The 15,707-nt window shown below is 34.5% G+C and overlaps 1 protein-coding gene across 1 annotated transcript; it reads right to left on the bottom strand.

Moving 5' to 3' along the window:
- Positions 1 to 3,606: 3,606 nt before the first annotated feature.
- LOC124934232 (60S ribosomal protein L18a-like) lies at positions 3,607 to 4,346 on the bottom strand. Its single transcript, XM_047474730.1, has one exon. It carries the CDS (start codon positions 4,278 to 4,280, stop codon positions 3,747 to 3,749), a length of 534 nt encoding a protein of 177 aa, XP_047330686.1. The 5' UTR covers positions 4,281 to 4,346; the 3' UTR covers positions 3,607 to 3,746.
- Positions 4,347 to 15,707: the final 11,361 nt, after the last annotated feature.

Here is a 15,707-nt window from a genome sequence, read left to right as displayed (position 1 = left end):
GGTATCATTGTCATACACTAGCCTATTTATCCCCTATTAGTAGTAGTTGATTTAAAAATAGACATTTATATTTTGTAAAGTTTTCATCCTTAAATTTGTTATGCAAAAGTGAACTAATTATCATCAATTACATGTAAACAGAAAGCCAAACTAAAGTAAATCCCCACTTCTTGATCTTCAAAACCAAACTTACAAAAAAAAAAAACGGCCACTTTTCAAAAGACATCTTCTAGCGACGTTTATGGCAGTTTATAGGACTATTAGCGACGTTTATGGATGTTTCTTTGTAGGATTCGTCACAGCAGCAATTCCGCCTATTGAAACCAGTAGGTTATTGAAAATGTCAGCTTGCTTAAGATCCCCATTCTCAAGATAACCAAATATCATAATCTTCATCCAATCACGCAATTCTACCCTGTAATAATCCGAACCCAGAAACTCAATCATATAATCCTGACGAACAGAATCACCAAATTTCTTCACAGCTACTCTAAACCCATGTTTGTTCTTCGGTAAACAATTACAACCATCAATCTTTTCCATCATTTCATAGCAACGGTTCTCATAATCCAATAGCTGTTTAGGCTCCTTCCACATCCCAGCAGGAACCATCTCATCGGAAATGGAGGCTAACTTGTTATCCATCTCTAGCTTAAGAACTTCAATCTGACGCTGCAATTCCCGAATCTGTGGATCAAAATCCTCATGAATACTGTTAGAGTTTGTGGCCCGAATTCTTGTTGGGTCAGCGGGCTTTGCCCGCACTATATGGACCTGTAGTCTTAATGGGTTTGCCCCTTTTAATTTACATCATATTCTAGGGTTAAACAATATATAGAGGTTGCGGCCGTCTTTTCTCTTTAAGAACAGTTTTACGTTGTCCACCAAAATACTGTACAATCTTCGTTATAGTGAAATCTTCTCTTCTGCCCGTGGTTTTTCACCCGTAAAGGGTTTTCCACGTAATCTTGGTGTTCGTTCTTCTTTATCGCTTTTATTCTCTTTTATTGTGGTTTGGATTCTAACAAATTGGTATCAGAGCCAAATTTGTTTGTTTTATTTTTTGGTCATGACCACGATGAAATACGACATTCCGCTGCTGGATCGTAACACCAGATTTGCGTTATGGCAAGTGAAGATGCGAGCTATTTTGGCACAGATGGATCTGGAAGATGCGCTATATGGCGCTGACAAGATGCCGTCTTCGTGGACTGATGAAGAGAAGCAACGAGCAGATCGTAAGGCTCTATCGCAGATTTATCTGCATCTGTCGAATCAGATTCTTCAAGACTGTTTGAAGGAAAAAACAGCTGCTGCACTCTGGCTAAGATTGGAGCAATTATGCATGACGAAAACGCTGACTAACAAGCTACACTTGAAGCAACGCTTGTACTCCCAACGTATGTCTGACGGTACGTCTTTAGAAAATCATTTAACTGTTTTTAAAGAAATAGTCTCTGATTTGGAATCTATGGAGGTTAAGTACGATGAAGAAGATTTAGGGCTCATATTATTGTGTTCACTACCTCCTTCGTATGCTAATTTTAGAGATACCATTCTCTATAGTCGTGAGACTTTGACTCTAGATGAGGTTTATGATGCACTCTTCTCGAAAGAGAAGATGCATAAACTTGTTGGTTTAGATAATATGGCTGAAGGCCTTGTTGCACGAGGCAGACAGCAGGAGAGGTATTCTAGCAACAATAACCGTGGCAGGCCAAAATCCAAGAACAGAGATAAGACGTGTAGGTACTGCAAGAAGAAAGGTCATATTGTTGTTGAGTGTTATAAATTACAGAATAAAAATAAGAGGGCTGGTGAGGATCATAAGAGCAATCAACCAGAGAAATATGGCGAAGCTGATGTTGCTGAAAAGTACAATGATGGAGAACTCCTCGTTACGTCTGATATTGATTCGAAACAGAGCGACGAATGGATTCTTGATTCTGGATGCACGTTTCATATGTGTCCTAATCGGGACTGGTTCTCTACATATGAAGTGGTCTCTAGAGGTACCGTTGTGATGGGTAATAATGCATCTTGCAGAATTGCTGGTATTGGTACGGTTAGAGTTAAGATGTTTGATGGCACTATTCGAACACTTGGTGATGTAAGGCACGTTCCTGACATGAAGAGAAATCTGATCTCATTGAGTATTCTTGATTCTAAAGGGTACAAATACACTGGTGAAGGTGGAGTTGTGAAGGTCAGCAAGGGGTCTCTTGTTGTGATGAAGGGACTCAAGAAAACTGCCAATTTATATGTTCTGCAAGGCTCTACGATTACAGGTGATGTTGCTGTTGCTAGTTCGTCTTTGTCTGATTCTGATGCAACAAGATTATGGCACATGCGTCTAGGTCACATGAGTGAGAATGGCATGGTCGAATTGAACAAGAGAGGGCTTCTTGATGTGCAGGGTATTACAAAGCTGAAGTTTTGTGAGCACTGCGTTTTTGGTAAACAGAAAAGAGTTAGGTTCTCGGCTGGTATTCATAATACGAAGGGGACACTAGACTACATTCATTCTGATTTGTGGGGGCCTTCTAGAGTACCATCTAAAGGTGGTGCGTTCTATATGTTGACTATTATAGATGATTTCTCCAGGAAGGTTTGGGCATTCTTTTTGAAACAAAAGAGTGACGTGTTTTCTACCTTTAAAGAGTGGAAGTTAATGATTGAGAAGCAGACAGGGAGGCAAGTGAAGCATCTCCGAACTGATAATGGTTTGGAGTTTTGTTCTAATGAGTTTAATACTTTATGTAGAACTGAAGGTATTGTGAGGTATCATACAGTTCGACATAATCCTCAACAGAATGGAGTTGCAGAGAGGATGAATAGAACTTTGATGGAGAAGGTGCGTTGTATGCGCCTTAATGCTGGGCTGCCGATGTCGTTTTGGGCTGAGACCGCTGCGTATGCATGTCATCTCGTTAATCTCTCTCCTTCGACTGCTATTGATAAGAAAACTCCACAAGAGGTATGAACTGGTTCTCCTGCTAGTTATTCTGATTTAAAAATTTTCGGATGTCCTGCGTATGCTCATGTGGATAATGGGAAGTTAGAGCCTCGTTCGGTGAAGTGTGTGTTCATAGGGTTCAAGCAAGGTGTGAAGGGATATAAGTTGTGGTGTCCTGAGACTAGTAAAGTCGTCATCAGTAGAGATGTTGTTTTTGATGAGACTAGCATGCTTCAGGGGTCTCCATCTTCAACTCCCTCCGAGGGAAATCAACAGAAGTCAAGTATTGAGGTGGAGCTTGAGATTGGGTTGAAACCTACACCAGAACAAATTCCAGGGCCTATTCCAGTTTCTATGGATGGTGCTAGCTCCTCAGAAGCACCTCCACAATATTCAATTGCTAAAAATAGGCCTCGTAGAGAAATTAGACGCCCTCAAAGATATGCAGAGGCTGATTTAGTTGCGTATGCATTAAATGTGGCTGAAGAGATTGATTCAGAAGAAGAACCTGCGACATACTCAGAGGCGATTACCTGCGAAAACTCTGGTATGTGGATGATCGCTATGCAGGAAGAGATAGAATCGCTTCACAAGAAATTTTTTTTTTTTTTTTTCAAAAGAAATATAAATCACGATAAAAACACCAATAATTCGAATCAAAATTATCCAAATAAGCATTGAAAAAAGCTAACAGTCTGGGAAAAGAGAACAAAACAAGGATATGATAATTCCAATGAAACATGTAATAAAAAGCTAGTTCCAGCTACAACCAAAATAGAAGAAAAGCTTACTACATAAACAGATTAGGCCTAGAAGCCTTGTAAGTGGTCTTCAACTTCCTGCTTGGTGGTCTAACCTTCTTAGAGACCAATGGAAACTTGATCGAAGAGTTATGGAACTGCTTGGTGCTCTCCCTTTTGCATAGCTTAGCAGGAATGGTGGCAGTCTTGATGATCTGAATGCAATGGTGACGAACCCTATGACGGGATGCCATCTCAGTATACATCTGCTCAACACTTCCATTCAAGGTTGTGTCTCTGTATTCCTTGTACATGTTATGGTAACCAGTTCGACTCTGATATCGGAGCCAAATACCATAGTTCTTGATCTTGGTGGGGTTCTTCTCAAATATCTCGTTGATGGCAAGAAGTTGACCATTACTTTTCTTAATCTTCTTCAATTTCCTCAAAAAGTACCAGAACTTAGACTTGGCGCGAACTTCATTGGTAGCCCAAAGTTTCATCCGGTAGATCTTGGGATGTTCATCAGTTTCGGATGGGAGAGCCCTCCCAACAACCTGATACTGATGAAACCTATAAGCCATCTCTCTCTGAGATGCTGCTTGCTTGCTCTTCTCTTACCTCTTCACGCCGCAAATGGGTGTATAAGAGAAAGGAAGGTACGATGGGAGTTGAAGAAGCCAGGTATAAAGCCAGGCTTGTTGCAAAAGGATATAGTCAAACTCCAGGTGTTGATTTTACTGATGTATTTTCTCCAGTTGTGAAACATAGTTCTATTCGGGCTTTACTAGGTATTGTAGCATACCATGATCTTGAGCTTGAGCAGTTAGATGTAAAAACTGCATTCTTACACGGAGAACTTGAGGAAGACATCTACATGCAGCAACCAGAGGGATTCGTAGCCTTAGGAAAGGAGGACTATGTATGTCAGCTGAAAAAGTCTCTTTATGGTTTGAAACAGTCACCTAGGCAATGGTACAAGAGATTTGATACATTTATGACCACTCATGATTTCAGGAGGAGCAATTACGATAGTTGTGTCTACTTTAAAGTATGTGATGATGGGTCGTTCGTTTACCTGTTGTTGTATGTTGACGATATGTTAATTGCCGCTAAAGATCAGAGAGAGGTCAGAAAGGTGAAAGCACAGTTGAGTAGCGAGTTTGAGATGAAAGATTTAGGTGCAGCAAAGAAGATGCTTGGAATGGAGATTCTTAGAGATCGATCGGCTGGTAAATTATACATAAGTCAAAAGAGATACATCGAGAAAGTCCTTAGTAGGTTTAACATGCAAAGTGCCAAGCCGGTAAGTACTCCACTAGCTGCTCATTTTAGACTTTCGTCTTCTTTGTCACCACAGTCAGATAGTGATGATGATTATATGTCGCGAGTGCCATACTCTAGTGTCGTTGGCTCCCTTATGTATGCTATGGTTTGTTCACGACCTGACTTAGCATATGCAGTTAGTGTTGTTAGTAGATATATGGCAAACCCTGGTAAGGAACATTGGAAAGCAGTTCAGTGGATTCTCAGATACTTATGCGGTTCTACTGATGTTTGTTTACAGTTTGGGAAAAGTAGAGATGGAGTTGTCGGTTACGTTGATTCAGATTACGCTGGAGATCTTGATAAGAGAAGATCATTGTCTGGTTACATTTTTTGTGTTGGTGGTTGCGCTATTAGCTGGAAGGCTATGTTGCAGGCTACAGTTGCTTTGTCTACTACAGAGGCAGAGTACATGGCGATTACAGAAGCTTGCAAAGAAGCAATTTGGATGAAAGGCTTGTTTGGCGAACTTAGTAATGATTTGCAGATTTCTACAAAATTTTGTGATAGCCAGAGTGCTATTTTTCTGACAAAGGATCAGATGTTTCACGAGAGGACTAAGCACATTGATGTACGGTATCATTTTGTGTGTGATGTGATTGCTCGTGGTGATATTGTTGTGAGCAAGGTGAGTACACACAATAATCCTGCAGATATGATGACCAAGTCACTTCCTATTACCAAGTTTGAGCATTGCTTGAACCTGGTTGGTCTTCATTGCTGAGTTATGCCCTTAGGGGCTTTGGTGGAAGAGGTTTGATTTTGTGGTTATGCTATCAAAGATTGGAATTCGTTTCAAGGTGGAGATTGTTAGAGTTTGTGGCCCGAATTCTTGTTGGGTCAGCGGGCTTTGCCCGCACTATATGGACCTGTAGTCTTAATGGGTTTGCCCCTTTTAATTTACATCATATTCTAGGGTTAAACAATATATAGAGGTTGCGGCCGTCTTTTCTCTTTAAGAACAGTTTTACGTTGTCCACCAAAATACTGTACAATCTTCGTTATAGTGAAATCTTCTCTTCTGCCCGTGGTTTTTCACCCGTAAAGGGTTTTCCACGTAATCTTGGTGTTCGTTCTTCTTTATCGCTTTTATTCTCTTTTATTGTGGTTTGGATTCTAACAAATACTATTATTCTCAATGGCAATAGCAGTCATTTGTTTGTTCAGTGCGGATACTAAACTGATGTCAAATGGGATCTTACCGGGTTTGGCTCTCTTCATGACTTTATTCAACCGTTGCTCCACTTGAATGGCTGTTTGTCCTTCATTCGTACGTAACCATTGGAGGAATTTTGTGACATCATTGAGGGTAGAGATTTGGGCGAGTTTGATTTTATTGGAACGGATTGCAGATTCGTAGATTAAGGTTTGTAAATCAATATCAGCAAGATGAGAAAAACATTTCACTATCTTGACAAATTGCTGATGGGTTATGCGGCAATCCGTGAATAGTGATCGGACTGTTGTGAAGATACTGGGGCGGAAGCCAAGTTGAATGAAGGGAGCAATGAGAGGGGCGAGCTCGGCGGCTTCTTCTTCAGGTGTCTTATCAAAAGGCATTAGAGGCATATCGAAGAAACAGAGGGGACTATCTTGATTTGAAGCCATTGTTATGGTTAGTTTTGATGATGAAGAAGAAGAAAAGTTTTGATGAATTCTGCATTTTTTTACTTTACAAAACAAGATTAATTAATATACACTAAATGTATATTGATTATAGTTCTTGGGAAGAGAGAAAAGTAAATGTCATTTATATTGTTTCAATGTATTGGGAAGCTATAGAGATTATTACAAATTCATGTTAATGTGTTATTTTATTAATAGCTAATAAAAAAAAAATGATATATACATTATTAAATTAAATTTATTTTCTCTTATTACTTATTAGTCAATTTTAAAATTATTTTTTCTATTAATCTTATTTTTAATTTTATAAATAATTTTAAAATGATAACAATACAATGATTGTAACCACTTGAAAACAATAATGAAAATAAACATAAAAATCTCACAAACAGATATTTTTAATGACATCTCACATTAATGACTTCCTTAAACTCATCCCTTTTTAAATAAATTTTAGTCTTTTAAGTCGACTCTTACCATTTTGTTAACATAGTGTGGTCAATATAATTTTTTATTTATCTTAAAACTCACAAACATATAAAACATAAAATATAATATTAATAAACTCGGATATTTTCAACAAAATCAATGAGTTACCAACTGTCTCTATCGATCATAATAATAGGGTTATGAAATAAATGCATTTGTCAACGGCGGTGTTACTAAACGACATGTTCATTTTATTGAAAAAATTATCATTCCCAAGATTTACAACTTGTCTTCCTTCTTTGACCCCATAAAACATTAAGACGAAAAAATTATCAAATAAAAACAAATTACAATTCAACCATTACTAAATTAGTTAAAATAAATTTTATTGAAAAAAAAATCAAGAATATTATACCTAAATAATACAACAAAAATAATGAATAAAACAATCAAAAGATATATAGCATATTTTTTAAAACAACTTAATAAACACAATCAATCCAAATAAATGTTCATAGCTAAACAAAACAAAATTTCTAATGAGTATAAATTTTTTAAGTTTATACTTAATATGACATTAAACCCTAAAATAAATGGTTATTTTACACATAAAATAAAATTTATCATAAAATAAAGGTAATCTATATATATATATATATATATATATATATATATATATATATATATATATATATATATATATATATATATATATATATATATATATATATATATATATATATATATATATATATATATATATATATATATATATATATATATATATATATATATATATATAATGATGCTTAATTTTTAAAGTGTCCGGATTGCCGGGTCGAGAGCCATGATTAATTTGGATATATGTGATTATAAATGGATACTTGGGTCGGATTGTGGGTTGATCCGCCCATAAACTTAAAACGGTTAAAAATAAAATGAAAAATGCTATAGGTATGGTTCAAACTTGCAACCTAACAAAAACAAGTACAACCTTTTAACCAATTAGGCTAATAACACTTTATTTTTTAAATTCAACCAAAAATTTGATAAACGCGTGACATTTTAACAATATAAGTTCAACTTTTTAACTAACTAATCTATATATATAATGATGCTTAATTTTTAAAGTGTCCGGATTGTCGGGTCGAGAGCTGTGGTTAATTTGGATATATGTGAGAGTAAATGGATACTTTGGTCGGATTGTGGGTTGACCCGCCATAAAAATTTTACCGTAATATTTTTTTACGTTTTTTATATTATTACTCGTGCAAATGCACGGGATACATACTAGTTTCAATAGTAAAACAAAATCATTTTTTAAGTATAAAACAAATACTATTCCATCTAAAATTATTATTTTTAAACCTAAAATTATCATTGGCAGGGACATTAACCTTGCTTAACTCAATGAGGATTGCTTTCATGTTCTCGATGGAGTACATTAGGATTTCCCATATGAAAATGTTTGTATTCGTCCTTTTTAGTTGCCTTAGGAGGTTATCTCATAAGTTAAGAGCTCTGGGCTCGTATTCCCTTCATTTGCATACTAGTGGTTGGGAAGTGGATGGCACATTGGACGGTGTGGTTTTCATGAAACTGAGTTGAAAATTCATTCCACCATGTGTTGTCGCGATGTCTATCGGGGCGTAGATGTGTGCAATCGATTTTGACTTCCAATATTCAAAAGTTTTATTGGAACGGGTTTTGGACTTCTGTTAGGGGCAGGGATCAATCATGTTGATTTCTAGTTCAACGTCATAGATCAAGCCCAGCAACATGTTGTCGTCAAAGGATGCTTCGTTGGTTGTGAGCATGTTGACTTGGTGATCCGGTAACGGATTTCTGGCTATCCCCGGCTTAGTGATCACATTCTGATCGACCAAGTCTTGGAACATATGTTTTAGGGTGCCACAATTGTCAGTATCATGACCCTTTTCTTGGTGGTAGTCGCACTAAGTGTTCTCATACTTTCCAAGGAATGGTCTGTCCATTCTTGGAGAGAAGGGTTTTGATAAGATTCTTTTCTTGGAGAATTTTCATTACCTAACTTAAAAGCATTCATAGGTCATCAAAGACTCTAAGAGGTCTAGGTACATTTGGATGTGTGGATTTAGTAGGGGTGGTTGTACTTATCTTAGACTTTAGAGGCTTGCTCGGGCTCATCTTTTGAGGAAGACATTCCTGCTAGGTAGTGGTTACTTAGTGTACTTCTGTCTTTTCCTTTCTTGGGAAATGACTTACAGGTGGGGTAGTTTTTCCTGTTTTTTCCTCTCTCCCTTCTTTCTCGATGGCGTCATCGATTATTGCTAGTTTTTAGCAACTTCTTCATATTTGGAAAGACTTTGATGGCAAATTCAACAGAATATCTTCCGTTAACACTTTCCAAGATCATATCGATTTGTCGATGTTCGCTTGGGAGGACATCGATTTCCTTAGTGAAAGCTTTCCATCTTTTGATAAACACAGAAAATTTCACATTTTCTCCTTGTTTGATGTTCTCAAACCTCTTTTCTGGTCTTTCCAAGTTGAGGTGCATAGAGAAGCATTCTATAAACTTTGAAGTCATTTCCTTGGTGCTCTATAGATATAGCACCTTTTGTTGGTGATACCATCGTAGAGTGGCGTCATCGAGGTACTAGGGAATAAGTGGAGAACTGTCGGTTCTCCAAATAGCAATGGGGTCATTGCAGAAGTGTACATTTTGAAAAATACTAACGGATCGCTTTTTTCGATGTACATGGATATTGTTGGAAGCTTAATGGTTAATGGAATGATTACTCGTTCGAAAATTTTCATAGCATCTTTCTAGTCATGGTGCTCTTCAATGTTTTTTCCTTAGCGATTTTGTTTAACTGAGTTTTCATTTTTTCATGCATGGTTTAAACTTGAGCCATCTAGCGTTCATATTATGTTAGCGGTGGTTGATCACCCGTTGGAATTGTCTTTCTTATAGTCTTAGAGGGTTGAGTACCTCCTTATGTGTCTCATGTTGTGCCCGTCTGGTTAGGTCGATACTCTCTTTAGAGTCTTCATAGATAGATACTTCCTCTTGAGCTCGAGGACTAGTAGGACGGGGTTAATGTGAGTGAACATAACTGGAGTAGGCTGGGTAGGAAATCGAGAAGAGGATGGCATGTTTTGGGATGTAGACGGGATTTACTGACTAGCTAAAGATTTTGTGATCAGCACAAGTTGTTTTGTCACATGTTGTAAAGCTGCATTCATTTCCCTGAATTCGGTCATAGAGACCATTTCTGGTACTGGGAGTTCTTCGGCCATCTAGTGACATATAAAACATCCGGGTTTTTGGTCTCTCTTTCTGGAGGGATGTGTCGGCTATCGCACTCGTGAACTGTTGCAAAAAGAAAGAGGTGAGGATTTGCAATTGTAACAAAGTATAATGCACTTATTATGCACATAAGATGAATCCTATAGAATAAACATTTTCTTTGTTATTCAAACAACAAACATAAAGTTGTTATATAAAACATACTCATTAAGTTTGTTACAGACAGATCTCTCTTGTTGATATTTACAGAGAGTCTAAAAAAGAAAAAGTGTTGACGGAGGTCACGGGCTTTAATTCATGATCTATCATGTTCCCACACTAGTTGACAAAATTTTTTACTGGGTCGACATGTGTATGAAAAAATGGGAAGGAATGAGAAGAATAGCCTTTTCCAACTCACTCTTATCTTATTAGTAGAACTACTAGTCTTCTTATTAGTTAGTGTGTTATTATGCTAGGTAGGAGCTTAATCAAACCAGTTTATAACTATTGTTAGCATGTTAGCTCGCTAGTAGTACATATAGAATAGATTAAGGACTTCTTAAACACATATTAGGAAACTAAAAAGTGGGAAGAGCAAAAAATAAAGAGAACTCCTATTCAGCCCCAATCCCATTGGAGATTTTCTTCTATTGTTGCAAATATACATTTCTTACCCACATAATCAATCCTAGAGATTCAAAAAGGCTTGCTTAAGAAGGGAAGACTTAAGATAATAATGTGAGCTTATTCCTCTTAATTTGCATAATGAAGGTGTGGTTTATTTTAAAGTTTGTGTATCTCATGATGGAGGTTAGTCCATAAATCTCATGGTTCCTCTTGTTTTCATGGAAACTATTGATCCATGGGATTAGTTTGATATCCTTCAGCATGGACATCGTCTATGATTGGAAATTCAAAACATTTACAAAAATGCGTTTGTTTTAAAGAAGGAACATGTTTGAGATGTTCACTTAGACTATATATGCATACACATAATACATATATAGTAGTCACATAAGGGTTATAGTGACGAGGTTTTGGTTGTCTGGGCACGACAAACAACCTATTTGGTGATAATATCCAAGTTTTTTGTACTAAGAAGAATCATAAGAGAGTATCATTGATCGATAGTGGAGGGAGTAAAACCGTCGTCATAAACTAGGGAATATCAACTCAATTGGGAATTTTCCCACACCTCCACAATGTCTACATTCTATCGGACGACTCGTCGCCAAAGGGTGGGATCATTCCCTTGCATTTTTGTTTTTCCTCTCACAACATTACTCGTTTTTATAACAAGTTGTCATTCCTCATTGACAATCTTTACACATAAGTGTAGAAGTACCGAATCCAGTCGTGTACTTCTTTGCAAGTAGGGTTAGGGTGACGTACCCTTTACATGTAAAAATATTTAATAGGATAAAACATATGCATCTCTTAGGTGTTGTACCTTTCGAGACATGCCTATTAAGTTAAAAATGTGATACAAACATTTCAAAACTCAAGTTTATGTTTTCGAGTTAAATATTTAATCTCTAGCAGAGTCGCTAGAAAGTTATAACCCCCGGAAATATTTTTAAAATAAAACATTATTTTAACATATTTAAAATAATTCTTGACGCTTTTTTTAAATTAATTAAAAATAATTAATTTGAGTTCAAATTTAAATAATTTAGAGATTTGCAGTAATCAAATTACAATTTGACTTTTTAGAAATTCTTTATTTAACTTAATTAAAAATAATTAATTTGAAAATAGTCACAATTTATTTTTGAACATCAATAAACTAGCATACGTGTACAAACGTATTTTAACTAGAGTTTCTTTAAGTTCCTAATTTAATGATACTCGGGAAAAGGTTTCGTGCTTCATCCTTCGTATCCGTTTTAAAAATTGTCTTTACTTGTAAATTTTGCTTTTCAAAATCGGTGGTATAACGTTTTATTTTAACTGATTATTCTTCCAATCATAGACATGCGTAAATTTTAGTGTTATTTAAATAATTAAAACATCAATTATTTAAATGTTGGTATATATTGTTGATGACGACTAACGAAGAAAATATCTGAAGAATATCAGTTATTTAAAGACATTAGGATTTAAAAATAAATCCTTAACAAACCTTGTCAAAATATTTTTTGTGAAAATATTTCAAAAATATTTTGAAATCATTTTCTAATTTTTGGGATTTTTAAAAAATAGTCTGAGGTTCCAAAACTAAAAAAATAATTTTGGAGTTTGAAAATGGAACCAAACAAGCCTTAGGACCGGTGTCCTATGTCATGGGTTCATTTTATCGGTCAAGGTCAAAGATCCCTCGGTCCTAGGTCGAAAACCCCTCGGTCTGGGTTTGTGATCCTTAGTCGTATGCCGAAATTCTCGGTCGGACACCTCGGTCTTAAGTGAAAGTCATCGGTCCTAAGTTCATGAGTTCTCGGTCTAGTGCGAAACTCCTAGGTCTAACTTCTCGGTCGGACACCTCGGTCCTAGGTGGAAGTCATTAGTCTTAGGTTTAGGAGTTCTCGGTCGGGTGTGAGACTCCTCGGTCTTAGGCCTGACTTCTTGGTTGGATGTAAAAATCGGACCTCTCGGTCTTAGATGAAGAACATCGGTCAGACCTTTTGGTCCTAGCTAAGTTTTTATCGGTCGGACATCTCAATCCTCGGTAAGACTTCTCGGTCCTTAAGAACATCAAAATTATAGGTTTTGCAATTTTGATGGAAGCTTGGATTCTTTGATCTAAGGACCTAGGTAGCTAGCTTCATAGAACTCATAATAATATTTTGAACATCATCTCAAGGTATCAATCAACCTAGATGATGATCAATTCATTCAAAACAATTTATGGCCAAAATCAGTTTTCCATTTTAAAGCTATTTTGAAATGTAAGGAGTCTGTCAATAGCTTCCTTATACTTGATTGATACCAAAACATGAACACTAGATGTTCATTTTGACCAAATCAAGAACTCAAAATTTTCAATTATTTTAAAATTTTTATTTTGATCAAACATGATTGGGATGGATCGAACATGATCAAAATAGATATCCAACATCATTAGAAACATGTTGGGAAGCTTTCTTGGCAACTTTTTTTTGAGGATTAGCCCAAGAACATAAAACTCGATTTTTGGATTTTCAAAATTCAAATTTGGATTTTTTTTTTGTTTTTGGTTGATTGATTGATGGATTCTAACCTAAATAGGAAGTTTGGAAATGGTCTTAAGATCGATTTCCAATTCAACAACCAGATAATATACAAACTTGTGAATATTGAAATATAAAATTTCAAATTTAAACTAGAAGTATGAATTAAAGGGTGATTGAAAGCATACCAAGGATTAGAGAACACTCCTTAGACATTAGGGAAGCTTTGGGGATGCTTAGTTCCAAGCTTTAAGGCCTTATGCAAAGATTTCGAAAAATCCAAAATCTTAAAGCTTTATTGGCGGATTGTCTATAAATTGTGATCTGAAGTTTGAGAGTAGATCTATTGGCATTGGAATTGTTGAGGGAGACTATTTATAGCCTCCCAACGTCGGTTGAGGACTTCAAGTGGATCGAATCATCCAAAATTCATTTGTGGTATTTTGGATGTTCTTCATCCAACTTGTCGATATAGGCATGATCAATGCATATGGTTGTAGGGGAAATATCACAGAAGTAGAGTGATCATTTCAGCCTTTGAATCAGTCAAAATGGTTGACTTTAGACAAAGTTCCATCTTTGAGAAATCAAAAAATGGGACTTGTTGTTATCCTCCGACAAAAGTGAGGAAGACGATAGACCAGGGTGAAACGACGTCGTTTTGGGCACATTTGACAAATGCGGAGCGTTATGTTAACGCTTTGTTGCGTTCTGTCAGCGATCGAGCATTCCGTTGGCGTTTCAGCTAACGGGAGTTAGCTGATCTTATGCGGCGCAGGCACGCGCTCCTTCGACTACAGTGGGCTACACGAGTGCTCCTGAAGCGTTGGATCAATGGACGCGGTTTCGACTGTAGTTCTCTTTCCGAGTTTCGGCTACACCCGATTGCAAAATTTATTTTTTATTTGAAACCTTAAGGGTTTGATTGAAATTGATTTTTCTTTTATCATTTCGACTTTAATTTTAATCTTTTCAAATACATAAAATATGGAAAATAAATATGACAAATATTTTTCCAATTTATTTTATTTCTTTGTATATTTAGGGTTAAATAAATTATTTTTTGGGATGAAATGGGCAGCTCATTTCATTATAAATTATTGATTTTAATCTCTTGATTTTTTTTAAAAAATTATTTTAAGATAAAACGAGTAAAATATTTATTTCAAATAATTTTATTTTTTGCTTTTGACCATTTTCTTAATTAATTCTATTTTAATTATCACAATAATTAATATAATTAATTGTTTTGGACTTGAATTGATTATTTTGATTTTATTTATTCAAAAATAAATCAAAATAATTATTTTAATTTTATAAATTGGATAACTCGATTTTGAGTGTTTACATCTAATATACAAATTAATTAGACAACTTGGTATTAGTAATTATTTTGATAACTTAATTTTAGTCTTTAAATTATTTTTAAAATAATATCAATTCTTAGAAAATATATTTATATATATATTATCTTTAATTAATAATTTATATATATATATTTATAATTATTAAATCTCTTTATATATATATATATATATATATATATATATTTATAAATATTTATAATATATATATATATATATATTATTTTGTATCATTAATTTTTATATTTATATACATAATTATTAAATCTCTTATACATATAATATTTATTTATTTATTTTTATCTATTTATATATATTAAAAAATACAAATAATTAATATAATATATATATATATATTATCTTATCTTTAATCATTAATTTTTATATTTATGTATATAATTATTAAATCGTTTATAAATATAATATATAAATATATTTAAATAATATATATTTTTAAAAAATATTAGGTGTTTTAGTGTAGGTAAAATAAAATAGTATATATAAATATATAATATTTAGTTTAAAAAAATGACAAAATAGACATCCCTGAACTTATTTTTAAGTTTAGGGAACAATTTATTTTTAAAATAATTTGAAAATCAGAACATGTAAAAGTGATATTTTAAACTTAGAAGTTAGAATGTTTCTGACGACATCATTTCTTCCAAATTGTTGTTCCAATATCTATACCACTATTCTTATTATCAAATTATTAATTTTATCAACTAAAATATTCTTATTTTAATTTTTTAAATTTTAAATAAAAAAATTTAATAAAAAATTTAATAAAAAAATTAATTAAAAATACAAATAATTTATTTTTTTATTCAATAAAATTTCTGACAC

The sequence above is a fragment of the Impatiens glandulifera genome, chromosome 4 (assembly GCF_907164915.1).
Source record: "Impatiens glandulifera chromosome 4, dImpGla2.1, whole genome shotgun sequence".
NCBI lineage: Eukaryota > Viridiplantae > Streptophyta > Magnoliopsida > Ericales > Balsaminaceae > Impatiens > Impatiens glandulifera.
This window is presented reverse-complemented; position numbering and strand designations above follow the sequence as displayed.

Excerpts from the sequence above, each read along its gene's own strand:
- LOC124934232 (XM_047474730.1), bottom strand. The coding sequence starts at position 4,280 with ATGGCTTATAGGTTTCATCAGTATCAGGTTGTTGGGAGGGCTCTCCCA.